Source organism: Plectropomus leopardus, chromosome 10 (genome assembly GCF_008729295.1).
Source record: "Plectropomus leopardus isolate mb chromosome 10, YSFRI_Pleo_2.0, whole genome shotgun sequence".
Classification (NCBI taxonomy): domain Eukaryota; kingdom Metazoa; phylum Chordata; class Actinopteri; order Perciformes; family Serranidae; genus Plectropomus; species Plectropomus leopardus.
Window position 1 is genome coordinate 9,277,702 of NC_056472.1, and position 26,970 is coordinate 9,304,671.

The 26,970-nt window shown below is 39.4% G+C and overlaps 1 protein-coding gene across 1 annotated transcript in view; it reads right to left on the reverse strand.

The window, feature by feature from the left end:
- LOC121948859 (partitioning defective 3 homolog B-like) overlaps window positions 1–26,970 on the reverse strand; it is a 255,453-nt gene that overhangs the window by 85,168 nt on the left and 143,315 nt on the right. Inside the window, 2 exon segments of the mRNA XM_042494371.1 lie at window positions 13,333–13,710; window positions 14,595–14,705. Coding sequence (XP_042350305.1) covers window positions 13,333–13,710; window positions 14,595–14,705 — 489 coding nt within the window.

Here is a 26,970-nt window from a genome sequence, read left to right on the forward strand (position 1 = left end):
CAATCAGCTCCGCCGTCATTTCCATCCCCACCTTGATATCATTCATCTCTCCTTCCCTCCTACTCCATCTTAATCTCTTCATCATCTGCTCATCTCCATCTCTTCCGCCCTGGCCTCCCCCCCTTCCCCCCCTCCACATCTCCCTTGCATCGCTCTTCATCATCTTCTTCCTCCTAATCTCCCAAGCTTTTGCTGGGCTCTAATTAGCTGACGTTTCTGCTAATGAAGTCTGACAACAAAAGATCACCAGTACTGGCAGGTGGGTCAGAGGGAAAAAAGGAAAGGGGCAAGAATAGTGAAAGAGAGAGAGAGGAGGGGGTAAAGAGAGAGTGAAAGGAAAAGTAACACAGGGTGGGCGTGTATATGGAGTGTACGTGCCGTTGGGTTGCTCCGTTGCTCTCTTTCCCCTCTACAGGCTAACAGGAAGTGACATGTGTTTTTAAAATGCAGCTGACAGGATATGACACTGCTCCCTGCGCGGGGCCGTCAAAGCACAGGGAGTAATTAGCGCTCTATTGACTGCCATGACATCAATCAGACTGGCTGTCTAAATGCCGGCATGTGCAAGAGAGACACTTGCAGTGGCAGGGGGGGCTGGCATCCTATCCTCATGATAATCAGTGTGTGTTGAAAATTGTCTGGCATAACATTATTTAGACAAGCTTTCTATGTCGGCATACATACGTGTGTGCGTGTGTGTGTGTGTGAGACAGACAGACTCAGAGAGGGAGGGAGCGCTACAGGTGGTAAACTGGCTGGCATAAAATCATGTAGGCAGGCTGTCTGGATCAACATTCCCCTTTGACTGTAACATCCATGTGTGTGTGGCAGGAGGCCAATTCGCCTAATGCTTCTGCCAACCACAATAGCTGTGGATGGCATCTCTCTAAAGCTGGATATATACCTGATGCAATGTTAACTGCTGTCCCGAGAGGGTAACCCAGGTTCTGATTCACAGTTCAGTCTCCTATTTAATGTGAGGTAGCAACTACTCACTGTAATTCTGTTGAAATACTTTTTATTTACTTTATGGTAACTACTCTAGCACAGGTTCAAAACGTGACTGTTCGAAACAGGTCGATAGCTTAGCCTCCGGTAATGCTGCTTTCAGCTTTCTCGAGAACTGCTCTTCCAAACAACTGCGCTTCCTTGGGTCCTAAACAATACACCGACCATAAAACATCAAACAGTCCTAGAGTATATGCGGCATTTGCTCACAGCCAGCTATGTGGGACTAGGCTATTTCAAGGAACAAAAACATTTATTGTGAAAGTTACATTGCTGATGCATGAAATCCTCTGTCTTCATTTGTTCTTAAATGTTCTGTGACAAGCAAGCAACAAGAGGGAGCTGTACCCAGAATGCCATTGGTGGTGTAACAATTAATACGAGTCTTTTCAATACATTAACAGTGCGTGCATATTGGCACTACCAATAAATATGTCCTCTAGATCTGGAGAGCTCATACTTCACTCTGCACTTCCTTGGGTCCTCTGCTATACACCCATTCGGAAGAGCAGTTGTCAAGAAAATTGAAGGACAGACAAACAAATAGACAGAGACTCCTTCCAGTGTTATGTTGCACTGAGAATAACAGTAATGGGAAGGTTTGCTTTGTCTAATTACTGAATAGGAGACTACTGCCATGCAATGGCTTATTCCTGTTCTTGTATTCACTGTGATACAGAGTGATGGCCACAGCAAATGATCAGATGCTCCAATTGGCAAGTCAACACTGTTTGTCAGCGCCTAAACCATTACTAAAATGATGAAGCCTTTTTGATGTGTCACCAGTTGGGTTAAGGTTGAAAAAGTGTAGGCACAAAAAATACTTGGTTAAGGTTAGAGAAAAATAGTTCATATTTGTCAGTGAGTATTTGGAAGCTTCTCTTGTTTATCATCACACAGGACAATAGGGGCAGGACTAAAAAAAACATTTTAGACTAGAGCTATTAAAAAGTTATACTAGAGGTTTATACAGAAGGAAATGAGAACTTCTGTAGAAAAAAAAGTGCATTTTTAGGCTCCCAAAGAACAAAAAAAAAAAAAAAAAAGACAGGTGTATCTACTAACAAACTGATAGAGGTCAAACTTCAGCACACGAACCAGAGAGCATATTATGGGTCTGTTCACAGTCATATTTATATGTTTTGTGTCTGTTAAACGTCTACCATGAGGTCACTATACACTTGATTTTAGCTTGCTTAAGAATTACTCCAAAAGGTTTGAAAAGTCACTCCAGTTGACCTTTACTTCACATGACCTCATCTCTCCCATGCTCTCTCTCAAATTTTCTTTGCCCATTATACAAATGTGTGCTGGCAATGTGGACTCAACCCAGGTGGTTTTATTAGATTTATTGAAGCCTTAACCAAAATAATTTAACTTCAAACTTAATAACTATCCCTAACCTTACCAAAATTCTAAAACTTAATTTTTCTAAAACAAGGTTTTGACAACTTCACGGTTATATGATGTGAACATAAATCTGTAGCATAATTTAAAAACTATGGCCATGATATAACCAATTTTGAATGTCCTCCATTGTTTATGATCTATACTTAGTAGCCTTAACAGTATATAAACCTGTTCATGAATGGTCAGTTATTAAGTAAGAAAAGCAGGATGGGCAAACTAGACCTGGATTCACTGTGATTGGATAAAATACAAGCTCAGCGTCTCCATATGGGTGCGAAAACCAACGTATACTATACATTTCGTCTTGGCTCTCTGCTAAAGGGATAGTTCAGATTTTTTGAACTGGGACTGTATGGGGCACTTATCCGTACTCGTATTACATACAGTAGATATCAACCAGCACGCCCCCCGTTTAAAGAACCAGGTTGCAGTCTGACACAAAAGCTGCTGCTGTGGCGGGGTCAGCAACAAAACATATTGTAGCCACTTAATCAACATCAGTTTAAGTGTATGCTATATTAAGAGTATTTTCAGGGTTTCACCTCGCTGTCAGACAGCCCATTCTGACAGGGTAACCATCAAAGGCTTCAGTTTCCCAATCTATGTTCTCGTCAAAGCCATCAGACTACATTGACAAAGACAGTAACTTTAGCTCACTGAACATGGAAGTCAGTTAGTGAGCTTGTGTTGTTGTGTGACTTTGAAGAATCTGAAGAAACCTTTTTAAATGCCAAAGTCACACAATAATACAAACATACTAACTGTTCAAGGCAGCGGTAAACCAGCAACTTCTGTGTTCAGCAATGCTAAACCACTGTTTTTCTCACTAGAGTCTGGCATTGAAGAGAGATGATTATTTCATGTTCCTTTAGGAAATCACTGTCCTACATTTAGGTACAGCAGTGAAACTACTGTTTTAATATACTGTCTATAAGTGCCCCATACAACACCATTTCAAAAAGCCGGAACTATTCCTTTAAAATAATCATTGCTCAAAAAAAAAACAAACAAACAAACAAAAAAACATCCACTAAACCTGCACAACAACAAGTAATGTTCTGTGTATAAAGCATAAAAGTCTTTGTTAAGTAGACACTGACAAACACAATATCCACACAACAAACAGAGCACGTTGCTTAGCTACAGGTTACCACTACTTAAATTGCATCCTAATCCACTTTTTCATTATGCTTATGAAAAAGGTATAAGATGAAAGAGTAGATGAAGAACAAACATCTACTGTATATAGTAGTTGAAAATAATATAAAAGATCCGTCCCTGAGCGTACACCTTTTGTGTCTAGAAACTTTTAGTGTGTTCATCTGCTTGCCTATATCCTCTTCAGAGCCTGAGTCTATGTGCCCATGTGTCCTTTTACCGTGTACGTGCTCCATCGCGGGCGGATGTCCTTTGCATGGAATTTATTTTTCATTGAGAAGTACTTGTGCAAATACGAGAGGCGGAAATCATAAATGAGAGGAAGAGAGTGCAACAGGGGGAAGAGAGACCCAGAAAGGGTGAATTGAAGGGAAAGAGAGCAAGGGGGGAGGAAGGGATGGAGCGGACGAGTGCCTCTTGAGAGCTTTCTCTTATTAGCCGGGCTGAATCACAAGCTTTGAGTCCGGAAAACACACACTCTGGGCCTTTCTCTCGTCTGCTCTCCATCACTTGCCCCCCCAACCTCTTCTCATTCCTCTCTTTTTAGTCCTCTACACATTCTCCACTGCCAGCATCTCAGTTCAGTTTCCCGAACTTTTTTCTACTTTCCCATCTCCTTTTCTCAGTCTAATTTACCCTTTTAGTCCTGGACATTCACCGACCCCCTCCTCATTCTCTGTGCATGTCCTCACTCCGTCCAGCTCATTCCCCATCTCAACTGTTGAATTATCCTAAAACATCCACTTAGCCTTTCTTCCCCTCTGAATCCCTCGCTACCTCCTCTTTTCTCCCTTTTTCTACACCGGTTGATCCTCATTTCTCATTCCTGCAATTATTTGGGTCCACTTATGTCTCCTTTTTATCCACACAAAATTTGAACGCTTTTTTTCTCTCTTCCAGATCATCCTCTTCCCTTTCATTTTTTTGTTTCTACCTCTAAACATGCACTGACCCTCAATCACTTTCTCCCAATCTCTCCAGTTCGCTCCTCTTCTCTTTTCAATCTGTTCTTTTGTCTGCTTTCCCTAACCTTTATCCTCCACTTTCTCTACTCTGTATCCCTCTCTTCCTGCTTTTAGAATGAAAATCCCCCTTTTCTTCAACACTTCCTCCGACTAATTTGTTCCTTTAGCTCCAACCACTCACTCTGGCTCTTTCTTCTCCATACCTCTCTTCTGTTTTGCCCCCTTTCCCCGTTTTCTTTCTTCAACTCCCCTTCCTCTTTTTTCCTAATCCCACTTAACCTTCCATTCTACCTTACTTTAGTTCGAAAACACTCAAAACTTCTCTCTCATATCCGCCACGGTCCTTAAATTTGCTTGCTTCTTTAAGTTTTTAAATTAGCTGGAAATTCCACATTTTCACAGTGTTTGTTTTCATAATAACCAGGGCTGTCAAATGATTAATATTTTTAATCGCAATTAATTGCAGCATTTTAATAGTTAATCGCGAATAATCTCATTTTTAATCACATTTTCAATATCATGATTTTGCAATACAAGGTATGAAGTCTATATTAACAAAGTAAGCAGTTCTAACCAGATTGTCTTAAATAGTAATGAATTGACAGCAAAAACGCATTACTTGATGCCTGACGAGATGGATTTTCATGTGATCTCGTGATCCTGCCATTCTCATGTGATTTTGTGATACTGCAAGAATCCAGCTGCCATGCAAGGTAATGTTTTAGGCTGCTTCAAAAAAACAATGCTTTTGTTTTTATAGCGAGTATAAGTTAAGTGGAAAGCAACACCACTTACTTTGTCCCCACTGTAGCGCAGGGAATCTAATGAAACGTCTACACTTTTTAAATAAATCGATGCAGAGTCTGTGTGAACTTACGTTTTTCTTTGTGACAGGGACAGTCATTAATTGCAGGTCACTTGTCAGAGAAATGTGAACCTTGTCTTGTATGTCAGAAGGGCAAGTAGCTACATTCAGGATGTCGCAAAGAGACAGAAGGACTTGCATTAGATCCTTGTAGAATTTACAAAAATGTGATTGGGGCCTGTAAGTTAATGCTTCTGTTACAGCCATTTTCCACAGCGTTCTGTGACCTCAGTTGTTCATTCAGTAATGAGCTTTTCTTCATGACTTTGTGTTAAAGCGTCTTCGAGCCAAAATCACGCAACTACCCAAAGCAAGCAAAGAGACATCCCCTAATAGACACACACACACACACACACACACACACACACACACACACACACACACACAGCCCCTGCCCAACCAAAACTAATTACCTACAAGAAGAGAGTGATGTGGAAAACAGCACTCGCGCAGACCAACCTGGCACCCACTAAAAGCTCCCTCCAAAGTGTGTGTGTGTGTGTGTGTGTGTGTGTGTGTGTGTGTGTGTGTGTGAGAGAGAGAGAGAGAGAGAGAGAGAGAGAGAGAGAGAGAGATGTGCAAGATAAAGACAGTGAGTCTGTATTACTGTGTAAAAAAAGACCTGTGTGTGTGTGTGTGTGTGTGTGTGTGTGTGTGTGTGGCACTCATTGAGCTGACAGAACATCTGATTAATTAACATGGAGGAAAGAAAGCCTCTCCAGTGACCAGCCAAGCAATGCTAAAAGCTCATCTTTCTCTCCTGTATGAGCCTCCTCTGTGCCTCTCCTGGTCTCTATTTCAACATTCTGACTCTTAATACACATTTTGGGAACAAATGTTGTTCCGCTTCATGCACTGCGTTAAGTATGACGAGCACAATCTATATAATGCAAGCTTAAATATGTTAGTTACGGTAGAGTATGCAGTGTTGAAATTAAAAATTGCTCATGTGAAACATTTCAAGGGTCAAAAGAAGCCCGGCTGCCTCTACACTAGATCTCACATTCTGTCATACACATGCACCATTACCACTGGACAAAACACCCACCAACATCCAACATCTCACCATGTTTTAAGGAAACATTTATTCCTGACTCTGCAGTAATGACAGGTACATCGGCTCGTATTGGCAGTGATGGAAAAATGAAATCCAACCCTAATTTTTGCCCCCACAAATTCAACCCGTCCCTGTCAAAACAGCACTTGAACATCATTACAGTTTAGTTGGAACCAAGATTAAAGGAGAAACCACACATAAATAACGAGTGTGGCTACCCATCGGTTTTCACGCCTTGAGTTCGGCTTTTCAACTGTGGCCATCTTGGGTTTTTTGAGCCAGAAGTGACCATATTTGGATGAGAGGTTGGTGCTATTGTGGAGCGAAGGGTGGATCTGGCTGAGAAGCCGAGGACACCATCAGCACACAGACTGGGAATCAAACCAGCCCACCCTCAATTATGCCTAACTTTAAGCCTTGATAACATGTGAATGAGTGAGTTATACAAAAAAAATATATATATTTTTTTTTAAATCACCTTCTGTATCATTCTCCTGAATTTTGAAATTAGCCATACAGACCAAAACTGTTTTTAGTTCCAGGCTGTAAGCATGTTTATTTCTGCTGTAAAGTTGAGCAGTTTAACATGGACTATGGAACTTCTGGGTATGCTTCATTTTTTAGCCCTGGAGATTGCTGCTTGAGAGAGACTGAATAAATAACAAGATATAAAAGAAGAAGTAACCGCACTAATATTTTCACTAGCCTACATGCTGCTTTCTGCTAAATACTAAGCCTGTTTTCCTGTGCATTTGTGATGCTGAACATGACACACACAAATCACAAACACACACACATACAAAAGAAACAGGAAGACATACTTGTCTACTGCAGAGCCATCATATACTGGCAACTGGAAAACAGTCTATTACCTATTTTTAGCCAGTTTTCCCACTTCCCAAAAAAAGTACATATGCGCCTTAAATTTGGTGAAGAAATTGTATAACAAGTATGGATTGCTATACAGAAAGAAAGCCTACGAATCTACTGTGTAAAAGGACGGCTGCTAAAGTTTTGAGTTTCTTGTGATGGCAGATGGTGGGACGTGTGAGAGCCAATGGCAAAATCGCTTCCAACATGTTTATCCTCTTTAGTCAAGCAAACCCCAAAATAAACACAAATGGAGTAACACCAAGGAGGAAGAGTTGAGCGGAGTGGGAACTTTGTGCTATCAGTGTAACAGATGTTTATCCAGCTTTATTTGGTGATTCCTCTGGAATGAGGGGCTATTGTCATAATAGGCATTGCCTTATTTGTTTATGACGTGTCTGAAATGCCTCACAAAACCTGTGTAAACTTGAATCCACATCAGCCTGACACAATCTCAAAACATGCAACATTGTACGCACGGACATCAAGTGTAAGGCTACTGCAGTGGATTCAACAGATTTCTGTATTGTGCAATAGTTTTCTAGAACAGTAGAAGCTTTACGTTCTCCATGTTCTTTGCTTTACATTTCTGTCTTTCATTCTTGATGTTATTTGCTCTCTACTTATCTTTCACTCATGTGCTACAGTGCTCCTCTCTCACTCAAGCTCACTCCAACTCTGGTCTCTCCAGACTGATTGTTTTCTAATTGGTGGAGTGCCAGAGGTCGTGGTTGTTATGGTAACCTGCAAGGGGCACTTGGAAGGGTTAGGTAGTGGTGGTAGTGGTTGGGCGAGGGGTGGGAGGGGGGTACCCACTCAAGAAAACGAAGGGCAGCACTCATCCAAGGCTTGGGTGGTCACTTCAGAAAATGGACTCTGCGTGCGTGCGTGCGTGTGTGTGTGTGTGTGTGTGTGTGTGTGTTTGACATCCCAGCTACCTCAGTTTTGTAAATGCACCTAAGCATGTGAGTGTGCAAATGGTTTTAGTGAAAGGACAAGTGGGAGTGAGGGAGATAGTGTATCTGTGTGGGTGTGTGTGTACGCAGAGGGTGGCCAAAGAATCTTGCCCTCTGCTTGAAAATCTTCTAAAGAGCTCCTTTGCTTGCCTCTTTTTCTCTCCCAGCCTGATTCCCACTGCTACTGCCTTCCCTATGTGAGCCACTCAGGCCCCTCCAATCTGTTCATCTGTGTACTGAGATGGAAGAGAGGCAGAAGAGCTGCAGGAGGGTGGACACCAGGAGAATAACTGTATGTCAATACTAAGCTGACTAAATTTGAAAATGTATCTTTTTCCCCCTCTGATTTAGCACTCCATCCAGACTTGACTGGCTTTTTGACCCCTGGAGACTCAGCTTTATGAAAACAGTCTCCAGTGTAGGATAAATGTGAAGAGGAGGATGACATAAGCCTGTCTGGGGGCTGTGTGGCAGTAAATATAGGAAGACAACTCTCTGTCGCCTCTAACCCGCTCTGTGATTTTGAAATATCAATATAGCCAATCACTCTTGCTTTTCAGCTGTATTTCTGAGCATTTTTGGCACATGACTTTGATTTATATCTCATGTAAACAACCTAAAAATGCTAATGGACATTGTTTTCACGTAAACTTTCAAAAATTAGATTCCTTGATTTGAAACCTGAGCAAATTAATTTGTTTTTTTACAAAAACATGGGGGCTAAGGCAATGAGCAACTTAACAAGACAAGGTTCAAATTTAGCAAAAGATTAGTAAAATCTAACAAGAAAATTACCTCAAAATAAACAAAAATTGTTTATAATAATTATAAGTACAGTTTTATGGGTCATTTTCTAACAATCTAAAAATGAATGGTCATGGCCCCCCACCATTTTTAAAAAAAAATGAAACCAATTTGCTCAGGTTTTAAAGGGAGGCGCAAGATAACTGATGCTGATCCAGGTTTCAAATAGTTAATGTGGAGGTTGTCTCATGTAAGGATGACAGGAAACACTTCATTTTGAGGAAAAAGCCAGGACAAAACGTTTAAAAAAACAGTGTAATGGGAAAATCGTTTGTTTAGGCCTGCGTGAGACACACAGTCATGTCTTTGTGTGTGTGTATGTGCATGTTTGTGTGTTTGTCTGTGTGTGTAATGGGTTTACTAAATGAGTCTGCATTAAACTCTTCTATGCATAGAGAATTGAGCTGGTGGTGCCCTTTAGAATTAAAGGTGGTGGGCTGGTTGAGAAGCAGACAGTGTGATATATTACTGTGCTATGTGGTTAAATAACTGTCCTCCCATAATAGTGCTGTTTAAAGCAAACCACTGATAACAAAAATAAATCTCAACACTCACAAACACACAAAAAAATGCACACATGCTGCCAGACACATAACTGTGCCCTGGGAGAAGATAATTGACTCTATTTTAAGACCTACATGAGGAAATTGCCACGTGACACTTTCAGCTGCCTGAAGAAACTGACATGATATTTGAACTCCTGCAAAGACGATGAAACTGTTGCAGAAGACTGCGTGAAACCTCGCTGTTTATTTGAATCATTGATTTAAAAACTTGGGGAAAAAAAGGAAAGATGTTATTTCAGAAGCCTATTGCTCCTCTATAGTTTGTCAAAGCTTTTCACAGACTTGAGCATTGTGTTCAGTGGGAGCAAATAGTGAGTGATTGATAATGTACTCTTTGCTGCACAAGTATTGTAGAGATACTTGCAGATATAAAAAATAAAAAAATAATAGCTGCATAATCATAATTATTGTATTTTAAGATTATTCCATCAAGAGCTTCTCAACTATTTGAGGCAAAAATAATTTTCAAAGTAGCCAACAAGGCCTATAATTGAAAGATAAAAGTTAAAAAAAAAAAAAAAATTACAGAAAACATTACAAGGTGTTGTGTCCTGTTTACCAAAATAGTCCAGCTGATCTTTAATTGTGAATCTACTAAAAGTTGTGAATATTTCCAGTGACTCAGCAAATTGCTTATTTGAGTATTTGGTCTTCCAGCGATGGAATCAGATGTGAGTCAGACAGGGCAGTCTCATTTCTGCTGATGATGTTTTAGCCCTAAATTTATCATCAATATCCATCATCATCAAGGACGAGGCAATGCCTGTTTCGTAGTTTGGCTTTTTGAGCTATTTTTAATATCCATGATTTGCTTTCTAAACGACTGCAGACTATCTACATCTGCGCGCACACACACACGCACACATACACTGGAATATGGACACATGACTTCTAATGTCTATGTTGCTGGTGTTTTTGCTGCTGCATTTCTCTTAGTGTGTTTGTGTGTATATGTGTGTGTGCGTGAGAATCGGTTCATTGCATTGCTGAGGTGCTGATGGAATGGAGTCCTTAGCGATTTTGTTTATCTCTGTCTCCCACATGCATTCCGCGGCTCTAGCCTCCCTTGACGCACAGTAACACAGAGTCACGCACACAGAGACACCGCTGACACAACTACCTGCTTTTTTTTTTTGGGCACCATCGATTATTGTCAGCCAATACCTGGACTTGCTTCTGTCTGCATCATCAGGTTTCAGGAAGTGATGATAAATGAAGAGCAGGACTGCTGTGGCCATCGATATAGGTTTCCAAAATCAAAATGTTCTTACTCTCTGCTTTTAATGAAAAAGTGGAAAAACTTAGATGAATAATACAAATTGGATGAATTAAACTAAGTAGCCACACCAGCCCACACTGGGACTTATTCATTCATCTAGTTAATAATGGGTTTTTAAATAATATAGTACTATCTTAGTCTTAGACACTTAAACATTGGTCTAACATACCACATCTACACAAAAATAAAAATGTGATGCTTTAACATTGTTTATTTCAAAGTGTCTACCTTTATTACCTAGCTGTACATATAACCGTGCATTTTATCACTGAAGCCTAAACATGACACCCTGTGTAAGTAGCATTTACTTATATTAATTTTAAGATAGTGATGATAACTGCATCACCAACCTGCTACCACAATAATGAGGTAGCAGGTTGGTCACCACAGTTTTTTGTCTTCTTTTTTATATATATATATATACAAAAAAAATCATTTTTAAATTCAATACTACTATGCTCTGATGTGGCCACTCTGTCTGCAGTCACCATTCTGCAGCCTCGCTCAATGTCCCACCCCACAGCACTATCTGATTGGCTGCAGGTCAAAAGTAATACCCTATCGATACTAAAAGCTGCTGTGCCAAAGACAGCAAAGACGAACACTGGAGCTGCTGCTCCGTTTAGCGAGCATGCTTGGAGCTGTCTGTCGAACGCAAGGCAGCAGATGTCACCGGTGTTGTAATAAGCATCACAATTTCTTACACTGAAGTTGCAAAAACAGAACGGTGTTTCCGCTGACAACATTCTGCTGTTAGTGATAGTAGTTATTGGATGTAACGTCAGTTGTATGAGAACTGCATGGAGAGGAAGAGAGAGTAAAATACTGCCTGAATGCAGCGAGTTATAACCGAATGATCATAGAAATATATAAAAATTATATATATACTGTATATATATATATATATATATATATATACACACGATATATAAAATTGACGACGTACTGACAATACAGACGTTACTTATGTGATGCTGACCTGCTGATATTCAACCCATGATTGACCATTCATGTGAGTCAGCCATCTCGTCACTCCATTTGTCACTTTGAGTAGAGAATTCAGGCTGTTATGTAGGTCATACACTTAAGTGACAAACCAGGGAAATATACACTAACATTAATGATGTACACACACATACCTCTCTGTGCAAAGTCAAATATAGGAATACAAATGTAATTTTTCCAAGCGCCAGCGGCTGGGTGGGTGGCCATTGGTGGTTAAATGCAAAATCATACCATCATAGCCCTCCCTAAAGACAGTAGTGTGTCTCACCCTTCACTGCTTTAACATCCCTGTGTTGGACTGGCTACAACTACGTTGAACATCGCTGTATCCCATCCACATGTGCATTGATGGAAATTTTAGCACTTTACCTGTAATAAAAACCTTAAAGAAGTCTAACCTAACAAGTGAAGGTCAAATGAGTCTTGACTTTCCACAATGAAACACTATTTATGCAGAAAGGAAACAATATGAGAAAAACACTGTCAGAGAACATCTCTACGACGCCTGGAACTGTCCATCAAACAGGTTTACTTCCATGCATGAAGGCAGGTACAGAAATAAGGTAGATACAAGCATGTGTGTGTGTCTGTGTGTGAGAATAACTGTACTGGTAGATATATTCAGGAGTAAGTGAGCTGTGACTGACATAATAAAGGTGAGGAGTAAGGATTGTGGAGCTGAGAGGAACACACTGAGCCCTGCAGTGATATTTTGTTGGGATACACACAATACACACACACACACACACACACACACACACACACACACACACACACACATATGCACACACGCGCGCGCCGCGCACACACACACACACACACACACACACACACACACACACACACACACAATAGATATGTCAGAGGGATTGTGCATACACAGGGGCTCATACTGAAGCTCAAAGCAAGCACAAACAATTCAATCTTTTCTTTTTGTCTGTGTGTCTCTATCTTCCTCTTCTCAAGCACACAAACAGACACACACACACACACAAACTGGCCCGTGGCAGATAAACCTGATTTAGACAGGTGAGGGGAAAAGAGAGGAAGAAATATAAAGCATCAGCAGGATAATACTGCACTGTAAAACTGAAGAGGGATGGGAGAGGAAAGGAGCAGGGAGAAACCCACAAGCCAAGAAGGTGGCACAGGATTATTTGCAGGATTCATAAAGACAAAATTAAAACTTTATAAGAATTTTAATATGCTAAAATCCATTTCCAGACCAATTGATCCAATTGATCATGTTGTACTTATTCTGCCTCTCTGTGTCAAACAACTGGACGAAACCTTTTAACTGTGATAAAAAAAAGCACAGACTATCACCCTCAACCAAGAGCTGGGGCTTTTTACAGACTTTTATATCCTGGGAAGGTCACAGTGTCTTACCTGTCATTAGCAGCAGCAGAGACAGGAGGAGATGTAGTTCCAGCTCCCCTCGGTTTATTGACTTTGGCGTACAGCCTATCAAGGGGGTCGTCATCGGGGATGGCTCCAGGGTCGTTACCATGATTCCCGTGCCCTGGAAAGGCAGAAGGGCCTTTGGGGGAAGGGGTGCTTGCATGGGTGTGCTGAATTGTACTGTAGGGAGGCGACTGAGAGGGTGGCTGCGGCACTGAACCAATATCTCGGTCCCTGAAAGATTGTATTCTGGCGTAGTTAGGGTCTGTGTCATCATCCTCAACATCTGGATACACCGACCCGCCACCGCCACCCTGCTGGTCTTTGGACCTGTGGTCTCGCAGCTCAGGATGCGCTGCTTCAATCCTGACAATCAGATAGGGAGAGAATTTTTTGATGAGTGGGCTAATGATGATGGCTGAGTTACAAGGGCTACCGCGAAGAAATATCTTACAAGTCCTGCCTTGTGGTTGTACGCCTCCAGGTACCCTTAAGTTGCAGCTACAGTTTGCTTCCATATCTGTGAGATCATGGATGGCTTACACACATCTTATCACATCTTTATAATTTCATTATAGTGTCCTATTAGACATTTGTGCTAAAAGTTGTCATAATTAGATGTAAATTCTTGAGTTATGGCCAAAAACATGTTTCGTGAGATCACAGCAACCTTGATCATCAACCACCAAATCCTAATAAGTTGACTGTTTGACTATTTAGTCAAAGTGGAAGTCTGTGCCAAATTTGAGGACATTGCCTAAAAGGCCCTTTGAGATATTGGGTTCGCAGGAATAAGCTGGATGCACCATCACATTGACCTCAGTCTTTGACCACTAAGATCAAATCAGTTCATTCTTGACTCAGAATGGACGTTTTTGTCATATTTAAAGAAATTACGTCGAGGCCTTATTGAGGTATTGTGTTCTCTAGACCAGGCCAGGCAACGTCCCAGTGACCTTGAACTTTGAAATATGACCACCAAAATCTAATCAGTTCATCTTTAAGTTAGAGTGAACATTTGTGCCGAAATATGAACATTCGGAAGCACACCATGAAAACAGAGCTCAGGAATGACAATCATGGAGTAGAGAGGGATAGAAGAAATGATGAGATTGAAAAAAGGTTACAGAATTTTTACAGAATTTTCCTCAATAAGAAGAGACAAGAAAAATAATGGGAATATACAGAGTATCTGTGTCTGTCAGGAAATTTTAAGCAAAAAAACAAACATCATCATCAAAGCTCCCCACCTTTCCCTCTCGTCTTTCATCCTCTCAAACTCATGATCACTCAGGATGTCTGACTTCTGTCGCTGCAGAGCTGCTTTTGCCTCCTTCTTCTCTTCTCTTTTCTTCCCAAATCTGGCGACAGAGAGGCAGTGACACAGAGAAATGGACACAAGACACAAAGAGAAAGAGAGTGGAGAAAAACATCATAATATCATAATTCTGTATAGGGAATTTCAACAGCCTTTAGCAAGATGTGGCACTGTGGACGCAGGAACAAACACCAGAACAAATCCATTCTTACAACAAAAACACATGGTTGAAATCATTCACATGGCATGAACACAGATACACACACTGTGAAGGCTCTCTCTGCTTCTTTTCAGCCTGTCACTCACACATATACAGCAAGAAACATGCACATATAAAGCTATGTCCCATTACAGCTTCTAAACACAAACATGCCACCACACCCACCACTTCTCACAGTCAGGTGACTTTTAAAACTGGTAGTGGTAGATACTGGTCGTTGTAAGCAGCTGCAATAGCTAACATAACCCTTCAGCCTGCACTTGCTAAACTTTTGGTTTTAACACTACACTGAAGTCACAGTTAAATTCAAATGCTTATATCTTTCCTGCTTATTGACGTTCTTTCCCTTTTAAGATCAATAATTGTTACAATATGAATCACTTTTACCCCATATATAGATTTATAATCTACACATACTGGAGGTATAAAAGGCAAATAGAGATGTATTAAGAACAGGTAAATAATAGGTAGTAAGGCAAACAAATAAAGAGTGACTATACACAAGTCTATATGTGGAGGTTAGTGGTTGCAATGTAAAGAACACTGGAATAAATGGGCTATGGTTAGTTTAATAAATTAGGTAGAAGAGTCTATATGTAAAGCTATTGCTACTCTATAGAGCCTAATCTAAATTAAAAGATGGCATGAACACAATAGACTAAGAGGCCCGTCTTAAGTGGCCACATATCAATACTCAAACCACACCAGTCAATACAGTTTGTGTGTGGTCAGCATCAACAGAGCACTCAGCACTACTGGACACTGCACAAGTCATTATCTGGAGGAGACTTTACATCACACACATGCATGCAAAAATGGAAGTTGACTGCGACTGTGTACAGGGCATTGAGTTAAGCAGTAATTACCACGAGAAGATACATGGTGTAAAGAGAAAACAGTTTATAGTGAATTAGGGCTGGGTGATATGGCCTATTAATAATGTGATATTTTTAGGCTAAATCAGGATACACAATATATATTTTGAAAATTTTAAATCTTCCCCAAAATACTGTAGACTACTGAAATTATAAACTATAAAAAAACTACAGTTACAATAATCTTAATAAAGTAGCTACTGTTATATAATAAAAAATAACATAATAATAACTTTTAAAAAAGTGTTGTTATAATAAAGTTAGATAATTTTTTTTATAATAAAATGAATCAAAGTGGAACCACTGGTGCTTTTATTTGGAAGCCCCTGACTCATTTTGGGCCAAAAGCGTGGATGTTTTTCCTGTGAACTTGAAGCTTCCTGTTAACAGTTTTTGGCAGTTAGCAGAAAGTTAAACTGTTACTGTTAGGCCGTTAAATGTGAGGATTTATTCACTGTGAGCAGAACACAAACTAATAGCTCTCCATTTCATATATCAATAGTATTTGCGAGTTGCATTGGTTCTCCATGGACGCAAAATGCAAATACCTGCAGTATGGAGACCTGCAGATACAAAAACACACATCTCTCTTGCTCAAACTATGATTAAACTTGCTTAAAGTTAAACTTTAACCACAGTGCTGTTAAGTGTAAGGATTAATTCACTGTCAGCTGGAAACAAACTAACTGTTCGCTGCGTTATACTGTATATTAATAATATTTGCAAGTTGCATTGGTGTCCCATGGTTACTAGATGTGTGGTCAATAAATGGTTGTGGTCTGTAACCCTGCAGGTACGAAAACACATGCCTCCCCTGCTTATACACTTTTACTCAGGAGATGGTGGTTTGGATGGATTGGTGTGTGTGTAAGTGTATGTGTGTGTGTGTGTGTGTGAGTGTGTGTGTGTGTGTGTGTGTGTGTAAGTGTATGTGTGTGTGTGCGTGTGTGTGTGTGTGTGCACGTGCGATATGCATTTACAGTAGAAATGAAAATCTTTCTGTCAATATTTAGAATTTGGAACATAGTACACAACAAGCTTTGTGTTAATGCTTTTAGCAAATATTTAATCAAAACTAAAACATTCAACATGATATATATCATAAAACTCCTAGCAACATTTTTATTTTTATAAAGTCAAGTGAAAATTTTAAAGAAAAAATGAATAAATAAAATTAGCTTCCTGAGGTTTTACAAAGTAAAAGTTCATTTCATGCTGACACTTTTTAATGAATTAATTTCATCTGTGATCATTAAAATAAAATGCCAATACAGATAATCGGCAAAATGCCAAATACCGGCCCCAATAATTGACCAGGCCAATAATCTATCTACCCCTAATCAATATATGGCCCATCCCTGCAGTGAATAATAATCGAAATTGTATTACATTGTTCATTGTTTTCCTCCTTAATCCAAGCACAGAATTCAAATATTTGTTTATGCTGATTTATATTTATGTATCAGGAGCCATTCAGAGGCTAAATATATCATAAGCTCGTAAAGCCTCCTCTCATGTTGCCGCAGAAAAAAAAGACTCTCCTCTCATAGAAGCTCATTAAACTTTACACCCCACCAGCTGTATGGTGAGCAGGATATGGATAATTGAGCCAGTCAAAACTGCTAAATAGTTAATGTCTCCAACATGCAAACCGTGACCTTATAACACACTTTATGTTTTATTTATCTAGTGAATTTATTGATGTTATTTGGTCTACAGTTCTGTTACCCAGTGCTGCTGATGTTTATGAAGTATCACCATACCTCCTTGTGCATTATTAATACAACCATTGTCATTTTAAAGTGTGTGATTGATGTGTGAATGTTTTGAAGTTCAGCCGATGTATCTCTGTGCATTGCTGGGAAAAAAAAAAAACAGTGTAGTGTGTGCTGAGGTAATGAGGTTCTTTGAAATGCTTAATGTGGACTGGGAGGTAAAGCAGCCTATTCACCGCCCATAGAGAGGGGCTCGATGGAAATGAAGGGCCATAAATGTGTGTGCATTAACAGTATGAGTGTGTATTTGCCTCACAGGGGACAAGCCTCGCTCTAATTACTGCTACCTACAGAGTTACAGGCTTACCCTTTCCTTCAACTCTCTCTCTCTTTTTCTCACTTACCCCTCTTTCACCTCCCTCCCTTTTTACCTTTTCCTCTTTTTTTTTTTTTTTTACCTCAGCACTCTCCTCCCTTTTCTCTCATTAACCTCATTTCTGCTCTTTTCTATCCATAGCTTACCTCGCCTTCACCCCTTCATCTCACCGCCTTGTTTGGCATGTCGCCCCTTGGTATCAAACACTTCTCTCACTGCACTTAACCTCTAACACCTCCTCCTCTCCTGTCTTTATGCTGTCATGTCTGTTTCTTCTCTCGTCTCAGCTTTTAAATAGAAAATAAAAGTGATGAAAAAGGTTTGTATTACTTGTAAGAGATACAGAGTGAAAAAAACATCTGACTTTTAAAGCACTTTAATGAAACATCTAAAATCACTGGGGAGAAGAGCAACTCAAATAACCTTTGAACCCAGCCTTACGTATTCATCAGCCAAATCCTGAAGACACGATAATGTAGATTGATAGAGATAGAAAAGACACAAAAAAATTAGATTAATCCAACTATTAGCTTTTTTTCTCAGAAGATCAAATGCCCCATAACAATATACTTTACAACTATTTTTTTTAATCAGAATTTTGGACAAATGATGGAAAAGAAAAGTAAAAAGTGTACACAAAGATGCATAAGCTTTAAGTCCCACATTTACAAGATGACAAGACATCATTTTTTCCACTTAGAAACAGAACTTTACTCTAACTATTTGTATATCAAAAAAATGCTGAAAAGCAGAATAATGCCCTTATGTAAAGCCATTTTACCTACTGAAAAGCACTTTTTACTGGTCTCCTGAGAAAAACCACTGAAAGAAATCAGGTAAGCAGAATTTGTCAATTATGCCCCAAAGCTATGGAACCCATAAGCTATCGATATCAGGGAAGCCAGCTCGCTCAATAGTTTGAAGCTAGGAATATATCTCTTCATCTCAGCCTTTAGCTAGGACTTTCCCAGTGCAGGCCTCAATCTCTTTTAATAGACTTCACACTGCTGCTACTCTTGATGTCTGCCTGTCAACAGACTCCTTTTCATGCTATTCCTTTAAAATTTCTTGTCTGACAAAAGTAATCACAAACTATTAGCTTAGTGTCACCACGCTGGACACTTAAAGAATTGGAGGTGTGCTGGAGTTGAAAATAATTTTCCTAGTCATGAATAACTATATCACATTATTCTTTTTTTTCAATAATAAATCACTAAAAAGGTGGAAAATGGAGAGGAATGTGTGGCATGGAGGAAATAACCTGGCTATAATCCTGAAAGTTAAACAGGCACATCATAGCCATGTGTGCGTAGTCTGGACGCTCAGGGAACGTTTTAAAATTTACAGTTTTACAAGATCATCACTTGAGCATAATTTCACACACTGGATATCAGAGTAAGAACAGCTGATTAACAGCCAGTTAGGATGAATAAATTACATCTTGTTCTGTCATCAGTGGGAACAGAATGATGACTCATGAATATTCACGACCTAACACTCAAATCTGTATGGAAAGGGTATGGCCACCGATTTGAATGTGAGAAGGATTTAATTAGACATATATACGCAGGTTTCTTAAAGCCTCCATCTGTGAGGGAAGAGGTGAGATTAAAAAACAAACATTCAACCATTCAAGTCCAGTGTCTAATGGGGGGTGTGGGGGGTCTGTGGGAATTATAGTTTCCTTTTATTATTGATTTTGTTAGACTACTAAACAGGTGTAAGTAGACATTATAGTATGTACCGACATAAAATCTGTTGCACCAAATAAATCCATATAATTACTTACTGATTAGAAAACAAGGAAAATGTGGGAGGATGATTAAACTTTTCACACTCTGTTTCCAACAAGTCTCCTGAAAAATATTTCAAATATCAGCCTCACTTAACAGAGCAACCAGCGGCAGGTACACTGCAACACTCCATCAGAGTGTTAACACTGTCGTCACTCCAAATATTTCAAAAAGTCATCGGCAAAAACTGATGACGCAGATGGCGATCAAGACTGTATCGACTAGTTATCATGGTTAACATGGCTGATTGTGTTAGATTTCCTTCTACTCCGGCTTTGAACAGACAAGAGCGAGTAATTTTCAAGGACTTTCAAGTACTTTTTCAAGCACTCATTTTTATTTTCAAGTATGATGTTGTTTTCTCCACAATCATCTGTTGCAAGAAAATTGTGCAAATTCATAAATGGAGCAATCGTGCTGCCAATGCTTAAAATCTATTTATCTTTAAAATAACTGCTGCTTATTAAGTGGCGAATTACAGATCAAAACTTGCACTAATAGCTAACAGTGAACCGCTGTGAGGGTTTTGCAGGCTAGTGAAACATCCTGGTGCTGACTAATTACTCGTGTTAACCCATCAATTGATGCTAATAGGGCATTAGCAACCCTGGCAGTTCTTTGCTTCCTAGTTCAACACAATTATCTAATACATTGAATACATATAATAAAAATATGTATCATTCTGTTCTCCTTTCAATTACATTCAAGTACTTTATCAAGGACAAAGTTAAAAAAAAAAAGTCAGATTCTCAAGGTATTTAAGGACTTCAATTTCTGAGTGCCAAATTCAAGTACTTCAAGCAACTCAAGCACATTGTATGAACCCCGTCTAATTCTTCACCTCTTCTTATGTTCTTGACACTTTTCTCTCCTGGTCATAGACACACGTTTACTGGCAACAGACCAAAAAGGAAGGCAGAAGAATGATGGGTTGAAGGGTAAGAAAGGGGAATCCTAATTGCTAGGAAAATAACAAAACACACACACACACATACATTAACATGCAAACAGACGTGCCACTTGAAACAGTGAGCAGTGAGCAGAGGGCTGTTCCACACTTGTGCTTCTGAATAGTCCATGAGGTGAAAACCCACTGACAAACGAGGAGAAAACGACTGCAAACATCTGTGACTCTCACTTCACCTATTCTTTCCATTCTTCTGCTCTTCTCTCACTCCCTCCCCCTGCCACTCTGTGAACACGCCTCCCGTTACTATCATTGGCGATTGGATCCCTGAGGGAGCAGATGACTGGCAAGTGTGCTTTGATAACACACACACACACACACACACAGACAGTGACTGTAAGGATGCACACACTCAAAAGTGCACACACACACATACTTGCAAACACACACAGATGATTGGCAGGCATGACATCAGTCCGTGACACTCCAATGACTTTCTGTCATGATTTTTGATCGGCAGCTGCTAGGTCCTTCCCCCCTTTCAAGCGTCTGCTCTCTAATTATGAAACAATGACAGGCAATGCCTGGTAAAAAGACGGGATTTACCTGCATAAAGAGCTTCAGACAGCTCGAATTTAATGTTGACTTCACTCAGGCCTGACCGTATTGCTTGGAGGCTAGGCCTGAAATGCTTGCTAGTCAAAAACGCTATAAAATACCATTAAATAGTTATCTGAAAATGGTATCAGAGATGTCTTCTAAACTGTATTACATACCGAGAGCTTTTTTTTTTTTTAATTATGTATTTAGTTATCCTTGATTTTATTGATCTACATGTCTTGATATTGCTACACTGCTAAATAGTGTTGAATACTGTTTCTGTGTTGCCTTACTTTAATGATCATCTTGTTCTTAGAATAAGGAGAAGGGAGGAAAACAGATATCCTGGCTCACTGGTTCCCAACCTGGGGGTCCCGTCCCCCATAACGGGTCCCCAAAGCTTTTTTGGGGGGTCATGAGGCCCTCTTAATTTGAGCGGGTGAAAGAAAACTTTTTCAAAAAATACAATAGCACTATATCTATAGGCTAATGGCCAAATGTCAGGGTTAATTTTCTTTTTTTTTTTTTAAGAAAAACATTTTTTAATTGTGCATAATTGTTAAGAATAAAAATAAATGCAGGGAATCACACAAATTTTTCCGAAAAATATATCAGGAAAACTCATCTCTTTTTACCTTTATTTTCACAGGAAATAATCTGCCTAAAATTTATTCAAAAATAAACATGCATGTTCCTTAGTCAGTATTGTCAGTTTACTTAATGATAGAAAAGGGGTCCCATAAGGAAAAAGGTTGGGGACATTGGCCAGTACAAACACCCCTGTGGTGAAGATGGGCTGATAGTCCCAATGATGGGGCACTTAAAGTCTAACAGGGGTGCTGCATTATGAGAACAGAGAGGGGGAGAGGAGGAATACGGAAAATAGTGGCAAATTCAGGAGAGAGTATAATTATAGGCATCAATGAGAGCTAAAGAAAGAGAGTGGAAAATTATGGTGCTCTAATTGTAACCTTAAGTTTCTGTGTTTTTTTTTTCTCTCATTCATGTGTTTTCATATGGTGGCTGTATTCTCCAAGTATGTTTCTTTTTGAGTTTTAAGGTTTGGTCGGGTAAAAATACCCAAAATTACTCTTTCTTGCAAAAGTAGATCATTCAGCCGTGCTAGACGGAGGTGAGTAGAGCAGTAGAGCAGTACACGATTACAACCAACTAGGCAACCATGCATATATTATCATAGATTCTCATAAATTCACACAAATTTAAATCTGAAAATGAACAGCATGCACACGTACTTTACAACACACATCAGCAATCACATAAACATGATGCAACTGTGGTGCCTGCCCCTCTAGACCTTGTACATTGCCAGTCTCACCTCATAGATTACCATATTTTCATTTGGACAGACTCTCTTTCACAACCAGTAAACGCACGCGCACACACAGATGACAGAACAGCTCGGAAAACCATACTCTCAACCCATGTTAATTATGTCTGTAGAGTCTTAAGTTATGGTTGTAGATACTGATGTGTGCAATTTGAATATTCAGAGAGTTTATTTAGACTCTACAGACATAATTAACATGTGAATATTAACTTAAACGCTGTGAGCAAAAAGAAAATGCATCACAGATATAAGAGATCAGGGAGGAACAAAGGGTCACACAACTGCACGCAATTTAGAGACAACATGCGCACACACACACACACACACACTGAGGTCTGGGGAAGATTCAGTGCCACCATGTGCCAACTATATGACAGCCATCTGACTGCGTGACCAATCACATTTTATCACCGCATGATTATTCATGACGGTAGGATAGTTACCATCATGCGCCATCATCACACACATGCACACGCACACAGACACATACACACACAAGCATGCACGCACACACCCATGCATGCACACCCACGCGCACACACACACACGCACACACAGATGATTGGCACAGCTGATTGGCAGGTGGCAGCAGTTCAGATGACAGAGTGACGGAGCCAGCTGTCCACTTTAAAGGGCATTTTAAACAATCGCTCAGTCTGACTTTAATGTCTGGGTTAACAATGTGAATGACACATTACAGTAATTAAATTCAACTCTTCTGCACTTCCACATCGTCTCTTCATTAATGTGAATAACTTGATTGTAAGCTGGCCATTTTGGCAATTACCATTTTATTAGAAAACTGGTATTACAGCTTTGCGGTTTTATGCTTCCACAAACAAGTCAAGTTGTAGTTAAAGTTTACGTCCATGTCTGTCTAGAGTCATATGTAGCCATTACAGTTGACAATGCATTAAATGTTGCTGCAAAGAAGTTATTTATTTTAAAACGGGGGTCCTTCACACACATCTTACATCCTGCAGCATGGATGAAACTGCTATACAATCAGCAGTTTCAAGGTGGGCATCCAAGACTGGTGATACCAATTCAGCTTCCAACCAAAAGTCTCCTCTTCTGTTCTGACGTTGAGTAATGGCCAGAAAAAGAAAAAGGTTTGCAGTATATTATGATGTCACAGTGAAAGATGACCCTTAAAATGTATATATATATATATATATATATGTATATTTACATAATGTATATGTAAATATAAAATGTAGTTACTTTATCATATTATCCTATTAAACATTTGTGTCAAATTCTGTTATAATTAGCGTATGAATTCTTAAGTTATGGCCAAAAAAAAGTTTTATAAGGTCACAGTGACCTTGACCTTTGACCCCTGAATCCAAATCAGTTCATCCTTGAATCCAAGTGGGCCTATCAGCCACATGCAAAGAAATCCACCCAAGGCCTTCTTGACACATTGCATTTTTGAGAATGATAAGGACACAACATCATAGTGACCATGACCTTTGACGAAGAAAATTCTAATCAGTTCATTGTGAAGTCCAAGTGGACATTTGAGCCAAAGCTGAATAAATTCCCTAAAGGTGTTCTCAAGATATGGCTTTTCTTGAGTATGGGATGGACACTAGTATGTATGTATATTAACAAGTATGTACGGACAACCAGCAAACATATACATCGCCGGCAGCAAAGACAGTTCTACAGTACAATGAGAGAAATTTACTATTAGATTGTCACAACATTTCTACTAATGTGTGTCTTTGCAGCTGATGCAGATTAAGAGATTTAGTGTGTCAAACGTGCTAACCGACCAGTGACACAAATAAACATTTAATACTGTAGAACCTGACTCTGTGAAGTAAGGTTGAGTATTCTATGTCACCTCTCCTCCAGACCATTAGGCCAATCAAAGCTGGCCCTAGATGAATATGACAAATCAGCAGTGCGGCCTAGATTGAACTGTACTGAATAGCACCAATTTGCCTTCTCAGTCTACCTCCATTACATGCAATCAAATGAAGATAGGAAGCTGGCACTGGATGGAGCAGACTGAGAGCAAAAATTGTAATGATGCAAAGATTACAGGGGGTTGGGGGGGTGTGAGGAGAGAAGCAGAGAGGTTACAGAAATATGGCTAAAAAGAGAGGGAGGAGAGAGAGGGTGAGCTTATCACTGACCTCTAATCAAGGCCCTCTTATGGTGAAGAGAGATGGGGTGGGGAGGAAATGTCTAAAATATCCTTGGGTGTATTATAAGCTTTCTTTAGGCACTTAAGGCAAGACATGATGGGAGAATTAGTGGTAAGATGAAAGTATGGATGGAAGATCGGTGCACAAAGGGAAAGCTTGGATAGATTAAACTGGAGATATTCTTGGGTGAAATGTGTAGGCTGGGCATAATAACACGTGGTCGATATGCAGACGAGAGATGCATAAATGTAGAAAGAAGGGATTGGGCGTAATGATTCCTGAACTCTGAAGCACTTAAAACATTGCTACGACGGTTAGACAGAGTGATGGAGTGAAGGAGTAGGGTATCTTTAGGTCTGTCATGTATTGCCTTGGAGCTGTAACAGAAGAAGAGCAATAGATGTTTACGGGAAAGAGGGAATGATGGAGATGAATGTATAAGCATATATCACATCGTGCCTCAAATGATCCATTGGTTATAAATATAGCTTGCCCATGCTAACATCATGTCATGAGGAAATTTAGATTTATCAGTGACTAAACATATGGCTTCAGCTTCTGCGTCTCTGTCCTCCACAGCTCTTTCTCTCCTGCCTTGCAGGTAGCGACAGCTTGCATACATTTGAGATAAATTTGATTTTCTGTTGTGTTACAATCTATCTTTCCATTTCTCATTCATTTACTTTCATAGGTTCCTATTTAATGAACAATATGAAGAGGCAGCATCATAGTTTTATATGTAATAACACACCATTTTTCTCCAGGAGAGTTGAACTGCGGTCGAAGCAAAAGTTTTAAAATTGTAATACGTCAATGCGCTTTGAATGGTTTACATTGAATTAGAGGGTCACTTCATCCAATTCATGAAAACAAATACTTTCCCACTTACCACCAGTTGTGTTGCCATGCAAATGGAGTTGTTTATTTGCGCAATAAAATGTAAGTGAATTGGATGTCATTTGTGATGCACAAAACACTGCGAAAATGTAATTGGAAAAAAGTCTCTTCAGAGAAAAATGTTATCAAGAATAATCAAGCAGATCTTGCTATGAATGGATTTCACTATTTTTGACACTAGTGCAAAACAGTTTTCAATGTGTTTTTTTTTTCAACAAATACGACAATATTGATTGATTGATTGATTGAATTTATGATAAATTATAATCAGCAATGTGGATCTAATGACTAAGTGTGTAAACTGTTTGGTAAGTTTGCTTTTAAACCAGGAAAAGACTACGCTTACCGTATTACAATTTCCAAAACGCAAGACGATAGACGATAATGTTTGATTTGCCAAATGCATTCTTCCATGGTGCAAGGTTCCTCTGTCCTTTGAGGCTTGAAGAATTTACACTATATTTTAAATAGACTGTAAAGACCATGTAATGAAACTGCCACAGACTCAAAATTTTGTATTTTGAGGCTTACACTTGAGGTGGAACTGACAAAAATGGATGCGGGTTGATAACAAAGTAAGTGGGTTTGAAATTAAACTAAAACTATTAATAAAATAAGTGGGTAAAGAAGCAAGGAACATTCTGTACATCACACCCCACAAACCTCTATCTATTCACCCTCCCATCCACTGAAACTTGTTTTTGTTCATAAAATTAATTTGACATAATTACGAACACGCCTAAGGACAAAGAGCACACCCAACTGTATGAGGAACAGAACATTTTAACATGATAAAATGATTTCTGCTCACCATAACACACTTCCTTACTAATGACTAAACACCATATGTGTGATGAAAAGAAAGCGCACTGAATTGAGAGTGAGGAAAACAAGGTGGAAAAGAGGTGAAGAAAAAGGTGGAGACCTTCAAAGAAAATAGCACTGAACCTTTTTAATCGAGTAAAATTAACCCATATTAGTCTAATTGCCTAATGTTTCACTTAAAATAGCACGCAATTCTGAGACATAATCACTGTGATGAAATCGGACTTTGAAATCTGGAAGTGTTTTTCTGTGCTTTGGTTCACACAGAGTGCTTTTGTAAGTGTGTTTTGAAAGGCTGCGATTGTATTTTCTAGATCAAATTGTATGCAAGTGTTTTCCTTAAGATCTGTATCTATGTAATGGTCATGTGAAATCCCATTTCAGATACAACGGCAGCGAGAAAACCTGATTTTGGGCAGCAATTAAGGTAGAAAAAGTACAAATTGTTCATTGAAACACTTTGGCCTCATTCATGCTGTGCGACTACTTGCGCCCCATTCACAGTGGAAGATATAGTGTTAAAGTTAATCACATGAAATAGTGAAAACTTTCGGCACCTCTTAAGGAAATTGGGGCACCGCTCTTAGAGTGGT